Below are 22,359 nucleotides of genomic sequence, written 5' to 3'. Positions count from 1 at the left end.
ACGGCTAGAGAAGCGTGAAACAACACACCAGAGACCATACAGCTAGTTGACATGTACATGTACATTAGGGCCGCCCTATGGAGAGAAACTTGATATCGTGGGGGCTTGGAGGATAGATCTTTAGAGAGCCGGAGATAGCTGAGGGCCCGCCATCAACACGCAACCTCATCGTGGACCAACCACCAAAGTTCGTCCACTCTATAACAGAGACAGCTTCAGCGGACTGGTGCGGCACCATAACCGACAGGACCATCCTAATCACGGCCTAGTACACAACAGATAAGGAGTTAAAAAGATACAGTCTCCTCGATAGTCCGTCGGCTTTTATTGACGCTACTCACCACTCCGAAAACAAGAGGCAACAAAGGCTTGGGGACATTCAAAATTCCCTCAACATCTGCCGGAAGCAATTCGGCTTCGCGGGGTCAAAGGATATGGACCTCAGGTTTTGTCTGGGCTACCAAGCAATCAGGGGGGCCTGGACCGGATGTTATCGAAAAAAAAAAGCGAAATCCAACAACGTTCACTCCCAAAAATGTTGACTCTACTGCCCGAGGTGCTTCAGACACGACATGGCCTATCTGGGAAGACCAGGCCGCCGGTCTTCAAAAGGAATCATCTTGGAAATGTTGTACGAAATTGTGTACCACAGCACAGGGAAGAGTTGTGCTTCACTCTCGTTGATGGTTCATCATCGTCGATCCTTAACTTCGATTGATATGTTGAACACGAAAATCGACTAAACGGCACGCTTCACCATCTCATCAACCATCAACTGGCTAGTTCCCATTTACTTCAATGGGTCGCAGAAAGCCGCTAGCTGTTCTGGCGTCGCGATTCCATTCAAGGAGGCAACTCCGGAAGAATTTCAAGCAAGGTCCGATTCTGTTCAATGACACATTTGCAGGCCTCATAAACGAGATCATGAGCTCCTTGTTGTCCCAAATGCGGTGCCTGTCCCATCATCACAGCCTCGCCCACAATCAACCCCTGTGTGGAATACAGATGGCGTTTCATCGAGTCAACGTTAACCCCCAATCCCCCGAGAGCGCAATCCGTCCGGTGCAAAACGCCCACTGCAGTCACGACAGCATCAGGAAGAGCCACCCACTCCAAATGCCACGGCCCAGAGGCACGCTCATAGTCGGTAACCATGACATCTAATCCTAGTGACGCATTGGCACGCAGCATCTTCGACGCAGCCAGGATCACCTCACTGGAGATAGGATTACGCTTCTGGGGCATCGTGGACGAAGCCCCCGGTGAGGCACAAAGGGCTCCGCGACCTCGTCAAACTCATTCGAAGACATTTTCATCATGTCCAATACAATCTTCCCTAATGTGCCACCCGCAAGAGCCAGGAAGTTGAGGATCTCCGCCACGTTATCCAGCGCAACATGCCAAGTGATATCGGGATTGTTCAATCCAAGTTCGACGGCAAGCTGCTCCCGAACCCGGAGCCCTGTATCGTCGGCACCCAATGAAGCGATTATGCCCGCCGCACCACCGAACTGGACAAGCAGGCACCGCTGCTCGATCTCCTCGATCCGCTCCGAGTTTCGGAGGATGCTGGAGAGGTATACTGCACATCAATATCCAAAGGTGCAAGGTAGAGCGTGCTGTAAATGCATTCGGCCTGCCATTGGACTGCGTTTACCATTAGTTCACCTCGTGAAAACGAGGAAGAAGAACCCACGTGTCACGATGGGTAGCCACAAGGCCCTTCAGAATCCCCTTCAGGATCTCAAGCTCTCTTTTCACCAGAATGATACCGCGCTTCATCTGAAGCATGGAAGCATCGTCGCCCCTCAGTGGATAAACTTGGCCATCTCGTCGGGTGTACCTTCAACCAATTGCCGAACCAATGGGAGAACAGGATATCCGACGATATCCGTTTCAACTGCTAGGCGCTCTTAGCTAAAATGAGAGCCGTATGAGGGTCAATGATTTTCTGGCGCGGATCTGTGTGATTGCGACGTACTCAATCTGAAGGCGTGCAAAAGCGTCGGTAAGTGCCTTTCCTGCGTCGGCGGGGATCACACCAACAGCTGCTTCGGCGCGCGCCAAAGCAGCTTCGACTTCAATTAGGGATTGCACATCTGCCTTATCGGTGAAGATGTCCCGAATTTCTTGTGTTCCGAACAAGTTGCGGAAAATGCGAGAGGCGAGGGCGGAGACAGCCATGATGAGGGTAATTCGCGAATTTTGGGTGCCAGGATAAGGACAAGGAGTGATCAAAAGGGTTAGTTATTCGACTGATGTTATCTTCCATTTTGTTTCACCCTCACGCGGAGTTGGCATAATGCTGGGATGGTTTGATCGCTTCGGAACAGGCTCTTATGCCGAAGGTCTGGTGGAGTTGGCCCCGGGCGTAGTCTCATTCCCCATCGGTTCCAGTATAGACTTAGATACACTGATCCGTAGGACTTGATTTTAATCTGGGAAATTTTCAATGTCATCTTTTGTTTCCATGGCCTGGAAATGAATAAAAACACAATAGAACCTCAAAGGGACAGCGGCAAGAGATTGAAGACTAGCTGCGTAATACGGAGAAAAGCGATTATTTGGACACATAAATAGCCTTGTTGACTTGTCTTAATTTTGGCCGAAATTGTACCTGGTTGACTGTTAACTGCCCCGAAGATGGATTATAGCAACGAAAAGCATGAAGAGCCAAACTTTACTCGCTCACAGGCCTGGCAGAGTACTCTTCTTGCTTCCCTTCACGTTTCTTTGAAATGCCTCGGAAAGATTGTGGGCATGGCCTCAATAGGTCGGTTATTAGCAAACCGAACAGTTGACCACCCCGATGGACTCGCGGAAGATGAGGTCAACCTCATCTAGAGAACGTCCCATAGTCTGAAGATGATCAGTCAACGGCCTCACAACTGATACCAGATCACGGAAACTCACATCGGGGTATACGATTTAGACAGAGATAGGGACGAATGCATCAGTGCACCAATGCACGTATAAACAATGTCGTCCTGATATACAATCGTTATTATTGCGACTGGCGCAATCATAGGAACCACGAAGTTCCTATCGTGAACATGAGAATGTGCTTGGCGACACGATTTTCCTGAACAAAGGGGTGTGCGTACCAAAGCCAGTGATTCGCAGTAGAAACACTCTACGTAGCCACACGGAGACGAATAGGTGCCACTTCCGTGCATTGGAGGAATTCGATCGGAATGAAGAAATTGACCAGGATGACAAAAAGGACACTGACAATCTGTGCGGCATAGTTGGAATGGGGGAAAGACGTCACAATCACCAGACCCAGCAGGCAGCTAGCCGTTCCACCTCCGGTCACCATCAAAGTGATGCGACGACCAAATCTATCGATGGCGAAGAAGAATACAAAGCACGAGAGGGAACTTCCAGGTAAGTGTACCACCGGAGAGAATCCGGGATGTCTCAGCACCCAGCCCTAGACCTTGCTCAAAAATCACCGAAGAATAGACCGAGGCAAAGTCCCGCCCGATATCTGCTGAGAAGAAGTAGAGCAAGATGCAGATAAAGAAACGATACAGCAGGCGATCCTCTCCCATCTTGAGAAGATCTTGAAGGCACGCCGCGCTTTGTGCGGTTCTTTCAAGGGACTTTTCAATGCTAGCGATTTCCCCCGATGTCCCAGATGCATCCTCCGGGAGGTCTATCAAAAAAGCGAGTATAGTCCGAGCCTCGGTGACGCGGTTCTGACAATGAAAAGACCATCAAGTACTATGTGCTTACCCCTGTCATTGGAGCTTAAACCCACCACCACAAGCGTTTCCGAAGCTCTATTTCACCCACCCCCATTTTGAATCGCCTTGCGTGTCTATGGAGGCCCACAGATTGAGCAAGGCTGACAATCATGCCGTTGAGGGTTGTGAGAGTCAGACGGTGATCCTTTAGTTGGTTGTAAAGCGCCAAAAGGGACAAAAGCCTGCAGACTCATGAGATTTTCTTGACTGACAACTTTTTCAATCAAGCTATGGGCCAAAGAAAGTCTATTTAAGGAATCCAGACTCTGTTCATGAAGTTGGTTCGTAGCATCGGCAGCAGATTCATGGATGTTTAAGATCATCAGCAATGTCAAGATTGTAGAGTAATCAATGGCACCGTGACCACCTGGGCTGTATTTTGCGATCATAATGCGATCATTAAATCCCGTATATCTGTCATGAGTTGTTTTCTCACAAGGATGGGACAGAATGCTTCCCATTTCTGGATGAAAAGCATCTGCTTGCTGACAGTGGTGTACTGACGGATCAGCTAGACACTGTCTGATCATTTCGTGTTTATCCGAAAAGATGGTTGCTAGAGAAGATCCCCTACTGGGAGACAGTTCGACCAAAAACAGGCGGAAGCAGCTTTCCGGAAACATGCCTGAAAGATCGAGTGCTTTTTGACACTCTTGCTCAACAGTCAAAACAAAATGAACACCAGTAGTTGAGCCCACAAAGCGACCGACACCTTTTTCATCATGAACCAATCGACCCGTATGCTTGATAACATATGCTGGGTCGTCAGCTGGGCGTCCCTCGGCGCGAACTGGCCCTCGAGGCTCGACTAAACTTGTGGTTGTTACTGGGTTAAGCGGAAGCCTGAGCTGTTCTTGACGGGATAACTTCTGTCGAAAAGTTGCGCTTCGATCTTTCTCTGCCTTGAGCTTTTGTTGGCATCTTGTCAGCTCGGCCTGACGCTGCTCTGGTCTTTGTTCATCCGAGGTGAATCTAGAAGACAGTTGGATATTTCCAGAGATAGAAATGGGTCAGCGGATAATCACGTATCCTCGCACTTCGTCTGTCTCCTGAGTGTAGCAGAAACTTCACAAACTAGTCCGGCCTTCTCACAACCCCGACACTGCGCACATATGTCAATTCTCTTCGACGTGAACGCAAGGGTGGAAGTTCGGACCGATGGAAATGCCCCATCACCCCGTCACACTTGATTTTCTTTCTACATTCCCTCAACATTTAGCAACTGGATGGCTGCTTGAAAATTGCCAATCTGTTTTACCTTCTACAATGATCACTGAAGACCAGTCGATTAGCACTCGTCTAGGTCAAGATCTAACATATAACTAACATACCTCGCCTGCCCGATTCGGTGGAGGGTTGTCGCTGAAACAGGTGAGTTGGGTTGAGGCTCCATCTGTGAGTATCCGACTCCCGCAGAGATTCTCAACGAGACCGGCAGAGTTGTAAACCATCGGGAACCTTTGGCCGTTCTAAGTTTAGGGCCACTTTGGTCAACCCGGATAATTACGGCAGCCGATACTCCAATCAAAAATAATTGAGATCGAAGTAATTAAAGATGGGTTCTACGACACACTGGACCCGGCTTCAAATACTTATGGAGGCACCTGTCTGAACTCAAAAATACCACTGGAGGCTTGGGATTATCGTTCCAAAACCATACGCGAATTGGCGCGTCTTCGAGTTCAACTTTGTCAGCTGCAGTGATTATAATTCTGGAAGTTGATATGCCAATGATACTAAAGCTGTCGCTTGTAAATACAATGCGATTGTGGACATGTGAGTCGATAGAGGAGTACTTAGGTCAGTGGAAGATTTGGGAAGAAGACTAGTTGGAGTTCATGTACGGAGTAGGGATGCCTAGACTGGGTCGTGAGGATCATCCCATAATGGACTGTGGATGGTAGGTTTTACAACAGAATTCCAGCCGCAGCATTTTGGTCCCTGACTAATCACCTGCTTAGGGATTGGAAGAATCGTTCAAGGAGGAATAGTATAGAAAATTGATCAAACCACTCTCTTTACGGAGTACTAAAAGAGCTATTAGGCGGGCCCACCTAAGCTTGTAGGACGTGACAGGTGCCTGCTATGATCCCGATCGCTGTACGGAGTACTCCGTGTCCATAGACATTCATGGATATTTGCATTGTCCGCCTTGACAGAGATGCTGTGCTGTATCACATTCCTAAATTCATGTACTTTTATTCACGCCGCACCCACTTCTTCTTCCTAGTAGTCCCTCCAACCTCGCAGTAAGTACCATCTACGAGCTCATCATGATAGAGTAAAACGATGCCTAGTGGCTATGTCGATATAATCGATGAGAAATACACGTAAGTATACGGAGTGATCTCGCTGGAGCGCCAGGTGCTAGCTGTTTGCTGGCCCACGGCAGGAAGCGTAACAGATGGGCGACCTAAAACGGCCTCGTTTGAGACTATTACAGGCTGTACTTTTGCCGTCTGCTACTTAATTTGAGTCTAATTTGAAGATTTTATTTCCCTGGTTATACATAGAATAGGCCCCAGCACGAGTTATGTTTTTTTTCCCCCACGTTTGTATACATCTAAAAGTCCGCCTGAAAAGTCTCCAAAAATGACGCCTCACAGCTGCATAAGCGGTCGAGCATCTTTGTAACTTTATTACTTAAAAGGGTTACACATGTAGATTAGCATTCTGAACTATAAAGGATTGGAAATTTACCTTCGTTGAAACTCTATAATGGTTCAAGTGCTCTATAGAAATCCTTGAAGAAAGTTCAAATAAACAATGCCTATCTGCTGTGCCCATTTCCCAGATTTGTCTATTCTATAGTTCTATCATTTTTTTATACATAATGCTCGGCGTTGAGTGGGAGCATGTGGGGTATCTCATCTGTCTATCAAAATTAAAAACGTGGGTTCCCGGGTTGAATCTGGAGCACCATGCAGATCGAAGCACAGCGCAGAGCTGAAGAGCAGGAACCATGTCATGGGGTGGTAGTTGTTAGTGTACAAACCAGAACCATACATCGGGTAACCGATTGCATCAAGAACTAGACCGTACCGAAGACCGATACGGTTGTTGATTGCACCGGCGGCTACACAAACAACGGCAAACAGACCGTAGACCAGAGCATTCGCTGCGGAGACAGCGTAGGGCTCGGCTGCCCCGCCTGCTCCGAGGTTGTTCAGTGCATCTCACATTCCAGGAGCGGTGAACGAGACACCACTGGCAACAGCAATCTGGAAGGGAATGGAGCGGTACCAAGACGACCGAGACCGAGTAATCCGAGAGTCATAGGTTTGCTCAGAAGTAACTTCTGGCTCATTAGGAGCCATGGTCAAAGGCCTTCTATTCCGTTTCTTAGAAATATATCACTATTCAACAAAAAAGATGGACCAGTCGAAATTATATAGAACGATCAAAATCAAGGTGGATCCCGGGATGTCGTGATGCCAAGACGTTGAAAAGGCAAATGAAAACCTTTGAACGGCGCCACATTCTCACCTTTCGACTAGCGTCGGCACTTTTGACAGCTTAACAACCCTAATGACACATGGTGATGATTTGCAGCTCGGTCAATATTTGTGACCCGTTAGAAGACATTCGTTCTTTTTCGCGTATGCAAGAAAGGCGATTAAGCTAACGCTCAAGAATCATGCGACAGTTGTAACTAGATTTAAGATGAAATCCGCTCGAAAGTTGGGGCCAGAAGTTGCCGGATGCTGAAAGATCTGTGTCCATGCTGCCATGGCCTAGCCGATCAGCGGTAACGCCCACCACTAGCGCGGCTATGACAGGCAATGCTGTTGCAATTTTCGGCAGGGTGTTCACCGTTGAGACGAAGTAGGTATCTGGTTTAGTCCTGAGATATAAGCTATAGGGCGTCGAGAAGGTGAAATTCTGGTCCACTAAGATCCATTGCACAACACAAACATACCAATGCCATCATCCGAAGACCCTTTTGAAGATGGCCCGCGAGACTTTAATTCACTTGGTGCTGCCAGACCCCTCGGACGAATGTTGGCCAAGTCGAGCGCGATCACTGTTAGAAACCGTGGTTTTGAGCGGTGAGGCACGTCAGGCAAATTGATATATCCACTGGCCTGTAGTGGATGAATAAATGAAATGCCTCAGGGTAGGGTATGACTTGTACAATGCAAATGGGAATCATGATAATAGTGCAAACAATGAACAGCCATCTGCCACCGGGTCAGTGCCAAGAACACCAAAGTCTTGAACATAATAGAACCAAATATCTCCACCCAGGCAATCCATGTTTGTCCTCCAAATTCGTACAAGCAATAGCTTGCAAATAGGCCGCGAAGATAGTTCCAAGTGGAGAAGCGACAAAGATAATCGCAGCCCGGCGAGGTGACGCGTCGGGTTTATACCACGACCGGATGATATAGATGACGCCAGTGTTGAAGCAAGACTCGCAGATCCGGATGAGGAAGTGCATTGCGCAATTCAAATTTAAATTATGTGCCCAAGCACAGCCGAAGGTGAAGAGTTCCCGACCGATTTCCAAAGTCGGCAGCACAATGTTGACACGCATGCGCGTTGGCCAGTAGCAGGCCGGTATCAGGGAGGTGCAATGCGAGGCCCAGAATACCACTGTTATGGAGTTCAATTCGTTTCCATGTAGGTTAAGGACTTCTTTCATGCCTCTGTAATAGGTTGTTAATAACCGGGGTTGTCTGCTAGACCGAGGACAATACCGACATATGGTAACTAGGCATTGGCGATTGCCTGTTGGTCAAGGTATTTTGGCGAAGAATGAAAGGCAGCCAAAGATCAGGATCATGATGTCCAGTTTGGGGACGAGCTTTTTCTTTCGAGTGTGACATGTCCTTGGGGTACCATTTGGTCTAGGTAAGGAATCGGAGACTGGGCCGAGTCTGATATGCGAGCGTTCGCAATTCTGGTAGCTGAGCTTGCAACATTGACACCACCTGATCTTGACTGATCAGGTTCGTACCATTGAAGGAAAGAAATTTGGACGTGTGATGGTTCGTCATCGTTTTCAAAGGTTAGATGCTTGGCAAACGGTTGGCAAGGCGCGGAGTAGCCCGGGGTTTAAAGATCGAAAACAAGACATTGAAGAGGAAATTGCAGAACTGACATAATATGTAACGCTGGATGTGTATCGATATAAAATGGAAAAAGCCGCAAAGTAAATGCTCATAATCATACATTATATACCCCTTCCTCAACTCTTGATGTCGATCTTGTACTTCTCGGCCCAGAAGGTGACATTGCTGTTCACCGAGTATACTTCTGTTCCGAAACTGAGACTGCCAAGGTAGTCATCTCTGGCCGGGTAGTCACTTCCTCCAAAGTTGTACAGATCGGTGATGAGAGGATAGATGTCTCCAGTGAACTTCTCGATGGCCCCTTCCGGAACCCAGGACAGAACGTACTGCTTGTTGTCATTTTGGCCAGCGTAAAGTTTGCTAGTGAGAATAAATGTCAGCGTATGGTGGGATATGTCAGGTACAAGTTGAACTTCAACTCACAATTCCGTTCCTTCCAAGGTCCTGTTCATTACTGGGTTCCCCCATCCATGGGGCTGGGCCTCCACGCTGGACATCCAGAACCAAACCATGACCTCGAATTTCGCCTGAGTCCCATTCTTGGCATTGTCGGCATCGGCGTCCAAGAACATATCAATAGCGACGTTTGTAGCAAGATTTTCCTTGCTCAACGCTGTTACATCTGTTGACGCGGCGACCGTGTCACCCACTCCATATGTCCAACTCAGGTCAAGGTACAATTCCGAGATCTGATCCATCTTCTTTGGCAACACATCGTCGACACGAATATTCGGGTATCCGTGGACAGGTGAAGTCTCCGGGCCAGGGTCAAATTGCCAGGTGACGGAGAATTCGGGAGCAGTCTGGGCGGCATAGGTCTGGTTGACCAACGTTGTGATCTAAGTCAAGATGCTGCATTAGTACGCTCTTGGTAAAATTTTGGATGGGTGGGTTCAATACATACATTCATACATAGCCCATTTCCTGTCGAATCTTTTGTCACACCCCATTGATTGGGATTCACTGTAGGTTTGGTCAATCGTTGTTCAAGAATCAGCAGCTCCCGGGCTGGTAGGTTTGAGGGTACCTACGAGTGAATTGTTCGGTTTTCGACGGTGGGTTGATTCCCCAAGACAGATCGCAATACCTGGTGTTCTCCACGCCGTTATTCGTGACAGTGTTATGACCGCCACCACTGCCACCACCGCCAGTGCTGCCGCCGCCGGTACCGATGTCGCCGCTATCGTTGTTGTCCCCCCCGGTGAATAGAGGCTTCTGACCCGTAGCGGCTCGGTGGGCGTCAAGGCCCATGAGAGCTCCAACGGTTCCCCCAATTGGGATGGCCACAAGGACCGCATTGACAACCAGTCCTATTCCAAAAACCATGATCAAAAACGAGAGGCGTCTAAATTCAACAAGTAAGCGATAGTGAGCAAGTGAGAGTGATAAGCAACCCGAAGATGAGAGGGATCAAAAAAAGAAAAAAAAAAAAAAAAAAATCGCAAGGTGAACAGCGAATAGCAAAGGCGAAATTATTGGTATCACATCCCACACCAATATGTGGATGGATGAATGGGAAGGTCGAGATGCATTGGGTTAGTATGTTTAGGACGATCGGGGCTAAGTGTTGAGTCTTGTTGATAAGGAAAGGGCCTTAAGCGGGGTCTTTGCCAAGGTTAGCGTGGTAATGGTGTGCTCATATACTGCATTCGCTCTGCAGTACTCCGTACAGTACAGGATTCAGGTACAGTTCAGGTACGAAACCACGTCATGTGCTCCGGTGGAGTTTCACCGGTATATGATGATTGGTTGAGTCAGGTGACTATTTTAGAAATGAAAATGGAAACCATGTAATATTACTGAAATTTACAAAGCCCAAAAAAAAGAGAAGAAATGACAGGACCCGCTTGATGCAACCAGAAAATACCTACAAAGTCAGACAAATTGCGTAAGAAACCAGTGGTAGAAGTGAAACATTACGTTTTAAAAAATGATTAACAAGTTATTAAAAAGGATTAAAAGGATTAAAAGAATTAAAATTTGATTAAAAATGATTAAAAATGATTAAATCAAAAATGAAAAATCAACCAATATCAACCAAAATCGTAAACATCGGGGAAAATCAGGGAAAATCAGGGAAAACGAGTGAAAATCTATTTTTGCTCGCGGCTGCGGCCCAAAGCGGCCATGTACCTCAGCCCTTGGCGTGCACTAGCCTCAGGGCTTAAACATCTGCCCTTTGAGATCGCCGGTACCGTACGCTAAAATACTAAGGAATGTGAGTTTTCTCTTCCATCCTTCCATTCCGGCTCTTTGGGCTGATCACACTCGTTTTCAACGTTCGCAAGATTCCACATTCCTCGTCTTTTGACCTTTTCGTCTCGAGATGGACAGACGTTATGGTCCTGATGATCAGGATGAAAAGGTAGAACTGAATACCTATCGAGGCATCCATCCAAACACCAGCTTCGAACATCCAGAGCCTTCCGCGTCCTCATCATCTCCGAGGCCTCTTACTCCAGTCAGACCGGGTCATCTCCCTACCGATGATTACGGCCAACCAGTTTGGCTTCAACCTACCGCACGAATGTCGGGTCACTCTGATTCCTTCAACAACTCACCCTGGGACTCACGTACGCCGTATGATTCCCGGTCGGCTTCACCAACTTTAGTTAGTCTAAATTTTTCCTTATTCTCTTGGTTCTCGGTATAGACCACAACCTAACAAATTTTTCCCGTACAGTACCAGAACCATGGAGTGCAAGCAAGCCACCAGAGTCTTGCTCCCCTAGTGAGCTCACCAGCTCCTCCTTCATTTGAGAAGGACTGGGTCAAATCTGGATCAATTGCTCGCATTCATGACCGCGATGATGCGGAGACATGGAAAGGATGGAAGAGATGGGTCTTTTTCCTGGTACCATTTCTCACATTAGCCAACACCGGAATCTACTTGTTCTACCTGGGTCTGAGAATCGCCTGCATCATTTTGGCCCAAAACGATGCTCATGTCTCATATGCTGGAGCTTGGGTCTTTGTGGCCATTGAAATCGCTGTTTCGATCCCCTCCCTCATGCACAACTGCTGGACTATGATGGCCTTGAAGAAGAGAGGCCGCGCCAAGCTGAGATTGACCGGTGTTGAATGCCCTACGGTAGATGTGTTTATCACTTGCTGTGGAGAGGATGACGAGGTTGTTCTCGATACCGTCCGTGGTGCATGTGACCAGGACTATCCCCGCGACCAGATGAGGGTCATTATCTTGGATGACGCCCACTCCCTCACCCTTGAAGCTGCCTGCAACCAACTCGCCTTGAACCATCCCAATGTGATATACATGGCTCGTGAAAAGATCCCCGGAAAGCCCCACCATTTCAAGGCCGGTAACCTGAACTATGGTCTGGACCAAACCAACCTTTTGCCTGGAGGCGCCGGCCAGTTCATGGCTGCCCTCGATGCTGATATGGTAAATTACAAACACCCAGTCTACAATGAAGCTTGATTTTGAGTACTGACAATCTATAGATTCCCGAACAAGACTGGCTTCGCGCGATTCTTCCCCACTTGCTGGTGGATCCCAAGATGGCCCTTGCATGCCCGCCGCAGCTTTTCTACAACACCCCTGCATCCGACCCGCTGGCTCAGAGTCTGGATTTCTTCGTGCATGTTATTGAGCCCATCAAGGACGCACTCGGTGTGGCTTGGTGCACAGGATCTGGTTACGTCGTTCGACGCGAGGCTCTTGAAGAGATTGGCAATTTCCCGCTTGGTTCGTTGGCTGAAGATGTTGCGACCTCGACTCTCATGCTTGGCAGAGGATGGAAAACCGCATACATCCACGAGGCTCTTCAATTTGGTACCGTGCCGGAAGACTTTGGTGGACATCTTAAGCAGCGTACGCGATGGGCAATTGGAACTGTCGACACAGCTGTCAAGCTCAAGTTTTGCCTCTGGGGTGACGCCGTTCGACAGATGACCTTTGCTCAGCGTTTCTCTGGCTTCCTCTACGCAACTCTCAGTGTCTACACTCTTCTGCTGACTATCTCCCTCTTTGCCATCCCGGTCATCCTCTTGTGGGGCAAACGCCTCGTCGCATTCGCGACTGAAGAGCAACTCCGCTGGCTAATCTGGGCCTGCTTCGCCGCAACCATCTCCAACCGTCTCTGTGAAATGGCCCTGTTCATCCCGGCCGGCTACCACACCGGTCAACGAGGCTCCCGCTATCAACTTTGGATGTCGCCCTACATCGCTCTCTGCATTGTGCGCTCCTTCTTCCTGCCCACCTGGTTGGGTGGTCAGACTCAAGCCTTCAAGCCAACGGGTTCTCTGGGCTCAGCTCTGAACGAGCGTGACCCAAAGAAGTCCAAGAACATGTTTGTCCGCCTGCGCGTGATCCTGCTCAATTACATGGCCAGCTTCCACCTTGCCTTCGTCTATGTCACCCTTATTGCGGTCGTCATCTCCTCCTACCGCTGCTTCAACCAGAATAATGGCTTCAGAGATATCATCCTGTGCCTCATCACGCACGCTTTCTGGCCTCCGTTGACCTTCCTTTTCATCTGCACTTCACTGTGGACCCCGGTCTCCTATGCGATCGACCCGCCGAAAATGCCCGAACGTGAGGAACTGCTGACGCGCGACCCCAAGACCGGTGTCGCGCACCCGACCAAGAAGAGTAAAAAGATCGCCTTCGGTGGCCAGGCTGCTTGGTTCGAGCTCGAATACACGGTTGCCACCGTAGCCACGATTTTGGTATTCGTCTACTCGTTTATTTTCTAATCATGATTTCCCCCGCGATCTTCGGGAATCCGTCTGTATAGCTAACGTGTCACATGCTTCAATTGCAAGCCTTTCTATTTATGTCGTGCGCTATGTATCTACACCTTGGAGAGTGGCGTTCAGCTTTTGTGTTCTGGTGTACTGCATATTGAGTCTTTGTTGGAGTACTCCGTACATAAAAATACACATGATCATCTCCATTAAAAGTGCCCCATCGGGGCTGTGTGTTCCGTACATGAAATACGTGGTGATCATAATTTAGTACAATCCTAGACCCAGATCCTTCTCGGCCAATGGTTGGTTCTATAGGCGCCGGTTTTATTTCGGAGACGGGTTTGCCTGAGCTATTTTTATTAATTCTGCATTGAGGCCTGAGATCCCCCATTTGCCTCAACAGTTTGCCTTCTCGTTGGTGTCCGTTTGGGACTTGACACCTTGATCGGACATGTTCGTTCGATGTCTGAAGATGGCGATCAGGGTCATCGCTGTTTTGGGGAACGTTGCTTGCCCTAGAGCTGATGGAAAGGTCATCGTGTCAAACTTGATGAAACCGATTCGTGTGTTTTTCATCCTTGAGACAGGTGACTTGGACTTTTGTATTTCATTGGGAAAAAAGACAAGGGTTTGTTACTAGCTCCGACATTAGCCCACGCTCTTTGGTCTTGACCCCTTCACTGCCAAAATACTCCACACGCCACGACACTTGGAAATTCTATCTGAAACATCAATTTACTTGCACATGAATCTCTTTCTTTTTGAATCTGAGTGCATCAGCCGGGTTCAGTCGAGGAACCTCTATTCGAATTCTAATCCCATACGAGGAAGATGATGATGTTGGGTTACCCCCAGAAAACATCACAAAAGCAAAAGGACTACGACTCCTACTAGTTCTAGTGACGAGTCTGGCACCGGCGTTACCGGAAGTGAATCCTGCCTTGCCGTTCCCATTGGTTTATAGAATGTCTCGCGGCAGACTCTCCCAATACCCCGGTTTTGCAGCCTCGGCGAACAAACACTTCAATTTTAAGGTATTAATAAACTGCCTGCGGGGGTCAGATTTACCCCGAACCGTCAACTGCCCACACACGTCAGCACTCCTGTTGATGAGAGGAGCGTTTGATAGGCTTCAAGCCACTCGGTCCGGCATGTATACCCCACCGGTCACGTGATCGGTATCCAGGTCTCACTCTCTAGAACTGGTTATTGTCAACACAATCAGCCTCTAACTATGTCACCGGACTCGGATTCGAAAGGTCGAGATCCCGGCCATGCACCGGATTGATTGTTCCAAGCTCGGTGCTCAGGAGTTAGCGGTGATTGGGATGACTATTTAGAAGAGAAGACGTCTCCGAGCTCAAATTTAGTCCACAGCAACCAAGTGCAATTAGCACAGTGGAAACTTCAGTCTTAACCTCCTTTACTGAAATTTCAATTACAAATCTATCTCTGCGACTTTGGATTCACAATGTCCATCTGGAGAAACTACTTCGGTCCCTCCGCTGTTCCGGCGAAGGATGAGAAGAAGCCTATCCGTGCTCTACCCGCTTCCTGGTACACCTCCGAAGATATGTACGAGCTTGAACGCCGATCCATCTTCTCCCGGAAGTGGCTTCTTACTACACACAAGCACCGAGTCCCCAACATCGGTGACTGTGTTCATTACGACGCTGCCGGCTACGAGTTCACCGTCGCCAAAGACAACAATGGAACCATCACTGCTTTCCACAGCAACGATATCTTCCCTGTCCATGTGCACATTGACCGCACTGGATTTGTCTGGGTGAATCTGGACATTAACAAGCTCCCCGAAGTTGCCTGGAATGATGACTTCGAAGGTGTCGACGAGCAACCCCGGTTCGAGCACTACAACTTCGAGGACTATAACTTCGATCACACTTGGGAGATGGAAGGCGAGTTTAACTGGAAGATCCTAGCCGATAACTACAACGAGTGCTACCACTGCAAAGTCGCTCATCCCGATATCCCCACCATCGCCGACCTCAACTCCTACTACGTCAAGACCAAGGCCGGCCACATCCAACACTACGGCGCCCAGCGACAAGACCAGATCGATAAGGGTTTCCGGATAGCAACTACCTACTTCTGGCCTAATGCCTCTGTCAACATCTCGTGAGTCTACAGTGTCTCTTTAAATCAGACTCTATTACAAAATCAATGTTGACCCTCCCCAGTCCCCATTTCTTCTTCATGCAGCGGTTCACCCCTACCAGCCCGACTCAATGTGTAATGCGTTACGAAGTCTACCGCCACAAGGACGCCACCGATGAGGCCTTCAACCTCATCAGCGACATGTACAAGCGAATCATGTCTGAAGACAAGTACCTGTGCATGCACACGCAGAAGAATCTCAACGCTGGTATCTTTGTCAACGGCCAGCTTCATCCCGAGATGGAGCAGGGTCCCCTTCACTTTCAGAAGACGGTGCGGGAGGTTGTGACGGAACACTATGCCAAAGAGGAGGCTGCAGGTCATCAAATCTGGCCCGCGAAGCGCGATCTTCCTGTAGATGCTGCTGTCAGCCAGGATCAAGAGAACGATGCTCTCCGTACGGGCATGCACAGCTTCAATGTTGAGGTCGACACTTTCAAGGACTCCATGGACACTGGTCTCTCCGCGGTAACGGCAATCGCTGTGTAGAGCTGGTGATAAGTTGGGAAGAGAACATGATTAACGACATTGTTTGATGTTGCGTTCCGTTTTAGGATGGTGTTTGACAATCGTTTCGAAATTCGGTTTGTGTGGAACTTTAGCCTTGACATTAGGAATACTTACTCTTTTTACAACCTCTTCGACATCATGTTCTAAAATCAAGTCTATTCGGCTAATATTCACATCCATCTAATCATACACTCGCCCGCAGGGAAGAAGGCAAACATCACTCAGTCCAGTCAACAAGGAATTCATCCAGCAGATCGTAATTAGCCCTCTCCCTCTCCCTCCGTCCTCGAAGCAGATCAGCAGCAATATCAAATTTGGGCTCGGGACTAGAACGGCCCTCATCATCCGGCGACGACGCACGGCTGGAAACATTCAAATGCCGAACGACATTGGCGTTCCGCACTTTACCACCCCCAGCAAGAGGCATGATCTCAGACTCGAAGTTAACCAAATCAAGCTCAACCCTAGGCTGTCTTTTCGCGTCACGCACTTCACGCCCATGATCCGCTCTCATAGTTTCACCACCGATCATCGACGAGCCACGCCCAGGAGTCGCCCTGGGATAATGATATGGCTCGTGCAATGACCCCGGGGACGCAGACCTCGTCACGCGGTTATCTTGCTCAATCGAATCCACACTCCGCGGCGACCACGGCAATCTCTGCTCCCTCGAGTCCTCCTGTACACGCTGCCTACGAGCAGCACGCAAATATCCCCCACCCGGATCCCGCGAACAATGACGATGGTCACATCCATCCGTCAACAACTCCGTAAGAAGAACATTTAACTGCGCCAAGCGCTTGGCCTGTCTAGTCGGAATGGTGTCCTCCGAAGACGGAGTCCACTTCCTCTTACGGGCCGTGCGCGCCCCCATCCCCGTTTGGGTCTCCGACTGCTCTGGCAATTCTCTCGTCTCCCGTGGCCCCGCCTCCAACCTCGGCGAATGGCCGGTTTCCATCTTCAGCGCTTCTTCCTCGTCGTAGGCGGTAGCGGGCTTGAACCCGATGCCGTGGTCGATGAGGACTTGGTTGAGATACTTGACGCGGCTTTCGAGGAAGGCTACGTAGCTGCGTGGGACTTCTTGCTTGGTGAGCGGGTCGTAGCCCACGCAGCGGACTTGGGCTTTCTCGCATGACTCGCAGCGAGGCAGGCGTTGATCACAGCGGTGTTTGCGGAGACGACATCTGTTGCAGGCGGAGACACTGCGGAATGGAGGGGCTGGGTTTGGGTCTGATGTGAGTGCTGGCGAGGTTGGGATGTTTCTGCTGGTTTTCATCGAGCCTTTGGAGTTGGTGAGTGGACTCCGTTTGTTCTCTCGGGAGGATGAGGCTGGGAGTTTCATGAAGTAGGGTTAGAGTTACTGAAAAGACTTCCCAACTATAACACCACAAAGTATTTTTTGACTCTGATAGAATTTTGACTTCCGGGTGGAACCTGGGCGTTCTCGGGCACCGGAAGACTGACCTTACTCCGCGTGGGGGGGGGGGGGGGGGGGGGGGGGGGGGGACTTGGATCTGCGTCAAAGGTGATCAGTCACATTGGCTATCAAATGATGTAGCGTCCGGAGATCTAAAAATGTCAATATGGCTACATGGCTACATGGCTTATCTCTACCATTCGAACACGCTTGGGACCTCTTAGATGCCAAGTAGAAGAACTCGGCTGTGGAAACAATACTGAATCAAAGCTGTGGAGTGGATGACTCGAAAAATTGCACAATCAGGCAATCATGCGCTCAAAGTCGGCTAAACGCGGAACGCATGTCACAGAGTGTCCACAAGGTACTAAGAACGCCATTTGATATTTTGCGCATGGGCCACTGCTTGTCCCCGCATTCCTGCTGGTCAAATTCTCATCTCAGCACTCTATATCCGGCAAGAAATGATGAGTGAGATTGTTGGATCAAGAGAGAACACGATACATTCACAAGCTGATGACAAGCAATGTCTATTGACATCGCTGTAGCTCTGGAGATGTTTCTCGGTCGAAAGTTTCACAGATTAATCTAAGCTTGCTGGGGAAAGTCTCATCTGTGCCGATCTCTTCACGCTCGTTCTGCAACTGATAGATTTGCCAGCTCACTTGCAAAAACGGTCATCTGTGTAGATTTCGACAATCGGACAATTTGGGATGTGAATATTATGGTTTCGGTGGAAAAGCGATTCAGGTTTCAGTGCGTAGTCTCCGCAGATCCAGATACTTGGCAGCGTAATCATTCGCTAAGACTGGATCGCCCGTAAGATGCATGACAGTGGCCTTCTTAGCCATCATCTCTGTCTGTCCCTTGATATCCTCAATTTCCTCGAAATGATCATACGCCGAGTCAATGTATCCAAGCGCACGGTTAATGTACTCTTTCCTCGTAGACGTCGAGTCTCGGCCCTCTAAGCTCCACAGCTCACCCGCCATGCCCATATTTGCGTCGACGAGAAGTGAATACGCTTGCGCGATGAGGCTGTAATCTTCTGACTCCAGGACCTGGGGCATGATGCTCTCGACTAGTTCGCCCGTGGCTTCGAATTCACGGAGACTCAGCAACACCGTCGCTAGTGTGCAGATGGCCTCCCATAGGTCGGCGAGGACTTTTGAGCGATGCGCGATGCTCGCTGCGCGCATGGCGAGGGAGAAGCCGCGTTGCGGTTGGCCGGATTTACCGAGGATTTGTGCTTTTAGACAGAGGAGCTTGATTTGGGAGTGGACGTCGAAGTTCTCTGGTTGCATGGAATGCGCGGCTTGCTCGACCATTCTCAAAGCACGACCGTAGTCACCTTGGCGCATGGTGAATTCGATTGAATAGAAGGCTAAAAGCATGCGCATGTCGAAGTCACGGAGTTGCACTGCCTGGAGTTGGGATAAAATGTGTTCGACGGCCACTTTGTCGTCGCTGTTCGTTGTTAGGGATGGACCGATAAGAAGAAATAAGGTTGGGAGGTCCTTACCGACAAATTTGTCGCTGCAGTTGCAGTAGCCCTGAAAAATAAGTCCAGGCGTTGCTGTATCTGAAAGCTCGGAGCTTCTCTGGGTCGATCGTATTCATCCGTGTGGATGCCTCCTTGTATTTGCCTTTCTGTGCCAACTGTAGAAGATGAATCAGCATTTCTGTCAAGCACTTCCAGACTAAGGCAGTTGACATACTACTTGGCAATTTCGGAATGTGATCTTGACAAAGTCATCATGAGGTTGGCCCTCCGAATAACACTCGCGGAAGATCTCGGTGTTCAGCCAAGCAAGGTGAGTAGCTCCTGTCAACTGTGTTAGCACTATCACAGTTACCGTGCACTTGGCATCATACCTATCCTAGCGTACATGGAGCCCTGCAACAGCATATATGCACCTGTGGGGGACGTGATGCCCTTTGTCACATTAACGTGGGATGCTCGCACGAAGGATTCGACAATTGATGCAAGACTCTCTCCCTATTCATAATGAGGATCAACTTCGTTGAAGGGAAACAGGGATCCTTACTTGCTGCATCTCTAACTTAGCTTCGCTAAGTAATGTGGTGCTCATGAGAGACCACATGTCGGTCTCCTTGGATTTGGCCTTGAGGAAAGTGAGGCCCTCTTTTTCATTGCCTAACATGCCACTGTTCTGAACTTCCCGCATCTGCTCTGGAAAAGCTTTTCCGAAGTGATACAGCCAGCTCATGCAGAAGTTCAGGCAGTTCATGTCGTGAGATTCGCGAGCAATTGCTACGGCCTCTTGCACGGCTGAGATAGCTTCACTGAAACATTCAAAATCGGCTTGCATGATGGCCAGATTTAGAAGAGCAAATTGATATGCACTTCGGTCGAGATTCGCGTGCATGGTGTAGTCGAAGTAGCGGTGGAGATTATCGAACGCTGAGGTGTAGTCTCCAGCCCTCCAGGCGTCGAGATATCTGGCATTTTGTCAATCACCATATACATTGTTGTTGGTGTATGCAACAACTTACTCCAAATAATACATCATTACTGGGACTGAAGACTCTGAGGTCATGATGCGTTTCAGCTGAGCCCTCATTCCATCCGGAACTCTGCCTCCCATCCCTACGTCCATTAGCACACGGGCATAACAAACCAGACAAGGACTGCTTACTTTGCAGTTCACCAACTTGGAACTCGATCAATCGCTCTGCATCCTTGACACTGACCTCTCCCTCTCCATCCTCATCATCTTCGATGTTACCATACACCACCTGTGAAAGGTGGCTGGTTGAATCCAGTCCCAGGTCGCGTAAGTTTACATCAACGGCGATTTCTTCGGCCTCACGATGCCTGCGACTCCAGTAGCCGTAAGTGGGTAGACGATATTTGACAAATCCTGCCCAGAGCTTCACAGAATCATGAAACTGCAGCCGCGTGTATTCAAGATAAGCTCTTCGTACAAACGCACCAAGCGGTGAGCTCCTGGACAAGCGTATACGATCATCTACCACGGGCGCAATCCCATTATCCCTGTCATGGATCAGTTCATCGCGTGATTTAGCCAAGAGCGACGGGATGACCTCGCCGAAGAAAGTTTCCAGCGCATCCAGTGAGTCGATCGACCAGAGATTCTTCAGAAACAAGTCCCAGAGTGTGCGCCCAGGAACAGAGGACTCATGGTGGGACAGACATTCTTCAAGCGCTGAAATTGTCGGCAAGTAATGCTCCTCCCATTGCTTATCGGCGGCATCTAGTGGGAACAGACCCGCTGTGAGGAACGAAAGGACGTCAATAGCAGAAGAATTGGGCACTACGCCTTCAGTGTAGAGCGTGACCAGACACAGCAAGGACACCCTCCAGGGAGTCAAATAACGCGTCATTTTGCCTTCGCTATGGCTGCCACATCTTGCTGTGTTCTAACGGCATTGTTCCAAGGGCGCGCGTGTTGGGGATTATTGATCGACACCTGAGGCTGCAAGGCTGCAATGCGGGACAGTACTCGGGAAAAAAAAGATGACGCAGAACTATTTTCCTCTCACCACTTGACCGATTTCACAATGGCTCAAGCTCTGACTACCACAGATTTGCAGGGTGCCTTGCCCCTTATCGCCAGAGGCAAGGTCCGCGACCTCTATGAAATTGACGACAAGACCCTCCTCTTCGTTGCGAGCGATCGCATCTCCGCCTACGATGTGATCATGGAGAACGTATCAAATTCCCCACATCAATACCCCAATTGTTTAATAAGACCGCTCGCTAATGCCAGTCTTTTTCCAAACTAGGGTATCCCTAACAAAGGCGTTCTCCTCACCCTCTGCACGCAAACGTGGTTCAAGGCCCTGACAGAGGCAAACCCCTCTCTCCGCACCCACTTCATTACCCTCGACCTCCCGCCCCAGATCCCGGAATCCCTCCGCCCTATCCTGCAGAATCGGAGTATGCAAGTACGCAAGCTGCGCATTCTCCCCATTGAGGCAATCGTCCGCGGATACATCACCGGCTCGGCATGGAATGAATATAAGAAGTCCGGGACCGTGCATGGAATCAAGGTCCCCGCCGGTCTACAGGAGAGCCAGGCTTTCCCCGACGGGCCCATCTATACCCCCAGCACGAAGGCAGAGCAAGGCGAGCATGATGAGAATATTCATCCGGATCAAGGTATGTTCTTTTCGTCGAATCTGTTGGCTTGAGATATATCTGTATTAGAAGTATAGTGCACGAGACAAGAACTCCACCTAACCGTCACTCACAGCTGTCGCCATCCTGGGTGAACCCTACGCTTCGACGGTTGCCAAGATGGCCGTTGAGCTCTACAAGACAGCGCACGAGTACGCTCTTGAGCGGGGTGTGATCATCGCCGACACCAAGTTTGAGTTTGGGGTTGACGAGGAAACTGGTGAGGTCGTGCTAGCTGATGAAGTCCTGACGCCCGACTCCTCCCGCTTCTGGCCTAAGGAATCTTACACTGTCGGTCGCGGCCAGGCCAGTTTCGACAAGCAGTTCCTGCGTGACTGGTTGGTCAGTGAAGGTCTTAAGGGCAAGGAGGGTGTGCGCATGCCTGATGACATTGCACTTAAGACGGCTGAGAAATACCAGGAGGCCTGGGAGAAGATAACTGGTGGGAAGATCTAGAGTGAGGTATATGCTTAGACCCGGTATATTGAAGGGATAAAATGGATGTGGGTTCAGGTTCTATGTTTGTTAACGATTGACACGAGACGAGAACGAAACCCA

General features: G+C 49.4%; 10 protein-coding genes across 10 annotated transcripts; 3 read left to right on the top strand and 7 right to left on the bottom strand.

The window, feature by feature from the left end:
- Window positions 1-843: 843 nt before the first annotated feature.
- Pdw03_5528 (3-carboxy-cis,cis-muconate cycloisomerase) lies at window positions 844-2,184 on the bottom strand (the record flags this gene model as incomplete). Its single annotated transcript, XM_066101082.1, has 4 exons — window positions 844-1,236; window positions 1,287-1,569; window positions 1,697-1,843; window positions 1,982-2,184. 4 exons carry the CDS (start codon window positions 2,182-2,184, stop codon window positions 844-846), a joined length of 1,026 nt encoding a protein of 341 aa, XP_065958022.1.
- Window positions 2,185-2,840: 656 nt separating this feature from the next.
- Window positions 2,841-5,142, bottom strand: Pdw03_5527 (uncharacterized protein; the record flags this gene model as incomplete). Its single annotated transcript, XM_066101081.1, has 10 exons — window positions 2,841-2,859; window positions 2,914-3,042; window positions 3,105-3,133; window positions 3,372-3,658; window positions 3,856-4,721; window positions 4,775-4,791; window positions 4,842-4,851; window positions 4,906-4,947; window positions 5,008-5,022; window positions 5,081-5,142. The coding sequence occupies 10 exons, from the start codon at window positions 5,140-5,142 to the stop codon at window positions 2,841-2,843; spliced, it is 1,476 nt and encodes a 491-aa protein (XP_065958021.1).
- A 1,474-nt stretch (window positions 5,143-6,616) lies between these two features.
- Pdw03_5526 (Sucrose/H+ symporter, plant) lies at window positions 6,617-7,066 on the bottom strand (the record flags this gene model as incomplete). The annotated part of the gene is made up of 2 exons (XM_066101080.1): window positions 6,617-6,900; window positions 6,955-7,066. 2 exons carry the CDS (start codon window positions 7,064-7,066, stop codon window positions 6,617-6,619), a joined length of 396 nt encoding a protein of 131 aa, XP_065958020.1.
- Window positions 7,067-7,370: 304 nt separating this feature from the next.
- On the bottom strand, window positions 7,371-8,470 carry Pdw03_5525 (Major facilitator superfamily domain, general substrate transporter; the record flags this gene model as incomplete). Its single annotated transcript, XM_066101079.1, has 4 exons — window positions 7,371-7,582; window positions 7,669-7,773; window positions 8,028-8,398; window positions 8,454-8,470. The coding sequence occupies 4 exons, from the start codon at window positions 8,468-8,470 to the stop codon at window positions 7,371-7,373; spliced, it is 705 nt and encodes a 234-aa protein (XP_065958019.1).
- Window positions 8,471-8,940: 470 nt separating this feature from the next.
- Pdw03_5524 (Glycoside hydrolase, family 12) lies at window positions 8,941-10,150 on the bottom strand (the record flags this gene model as incomplete). Its single annotated transcript, XM_014683305.1, has 4 exons — window positions 8,941-9,184; window positions 9,248-9,663; window positions 9,729-9,787; window positions 9,856-10,150. The coding sequence occupies 4 exons, from the start codon at window positions 10,148-10,150 to the stop codon at window positions 8,941-8,943; spliced, it is 1,014 nt and encodes a 337-aa protein (XP_014538791.1).
- A 1,201-nt stretch (window positions 10,151-11,351) lies between these two features.
- On the top strand, window positions 11,352-13,540 carry Pdw03_5523 (Glycosyl transferase, putative; the record flags this gene model as incomplete). Its single annotated transcript, XM_066101078.1, has 3 exons — window positions 11,352-11,435; window positions 11,508-12,227; window positions 12,287-13,540. 3 exons carry the CDS (start codon window positions 11,352-11,354, stop codon window positions 13,538-13,540), a joined length of 2,058 nt encoding a protein of 685 aa, XP_065958018.1.
- A 1,465-nt stretch (window positions 13,541-15,005) lies between these two features.
- Window positions 15,006-16,198, top strand: Pdw03_5522 (Naphthalene 1,2-dioxygenase subunit alpha; the record flags this gene model as incomplete). The annotated part of the gene is made up of 2 exons (XM_014683307.1): window positions 15,006-15,670; window positions 15,733-16,198. 2 exons carry the CDS (start codon window positions 15,006-15,008, stop codon window positions 16,196-16,198), a joined length of 1,131 nt encoding a protein of 376 aa, XP_014538793.1.
- A 238-nt stretch (window positions 16,199-16,436) lies between these two features.
- Window positions 16,437-17,561, bottom strand: Pdw03_5521 (Fungal transcriptional regulatory protein, N-terminal; the record flags this gene model as incomplete). The annotated part of the gene is made up of 1 exon (XM_014683308.2): window positions 16,437-17,561. One exon carries the CDS (start codon window positions 17,559-17,561, stop codon window positions 16,437-16,439), a length of 1,125 nt encoding a protein of 374 aa, XP_014538794.2.
- Window positions 17,562-18,382: 821 nt separating this feature from the next.
- Window positions 18,383-21,005, bottom strand: Pdw03_5520 (Anaphase-promoting complex subunit Apc5, putative; the record flags this gene model as incomplete). The annotated part of the gene is made up of 7 exons (XM_014683309.1): window positions 18,383-19,103; window positions 19,159-19,295; window positions 19,355-19,461; window positions 19,512-19,635; window positions 19,685-20,099; window positions 20,154-20,247; window positions 20,297-21,005. 7 exons carry the CDS (start codon window positions 21,003-21,005, stop codon window positions 18,383-18,385), a joined length of 2,307 nt encoding a protein of 768 aa, XP_014538795.1.
- Window positions 21,006-21,182: 177 nt separating this feature from the next.
- Window positions 21,183-22,257, top strand: Pdw03_5519 (Phosphoribosylaminoimidazole-succinocarboxamide synthase; the record flags this gene model as incomplete). Its single annotated transcript, XM_014683310.1, has 3 exons — window positions 21,183-21,332; window positions 21,408-21,783; window positions 21,878-22,257. The coding sequence occupies 3 exons, from the start codon at window positions 21,183-21,185 to the stop codon at window positions 22,255-22,257; spliced, it is 906 nt and encodes a 301-aa protein (XP_014538796.1).
- Between the last annotated feature and the right edge of the window lie 102 nt (window positions 22,258-22,359).

This window comes from Penicillium digitatum, chromosome 6, assembly GCF_016767815.1.
Source record: "Penicillium digitatum chromosome 6, complete sequence".
In the NCBI taxonomy this organism is placed as follows: domain Eukaryota; kingdom Fungi; phylum Ascomycota; class Eurotiomycetes; order Eurotiales; family Aspergillaceae; genus Penicillium; species Penicillium digitatum.
This window is presented reverse-complemented; position numbering and strand designations above follow the sequence as displayed.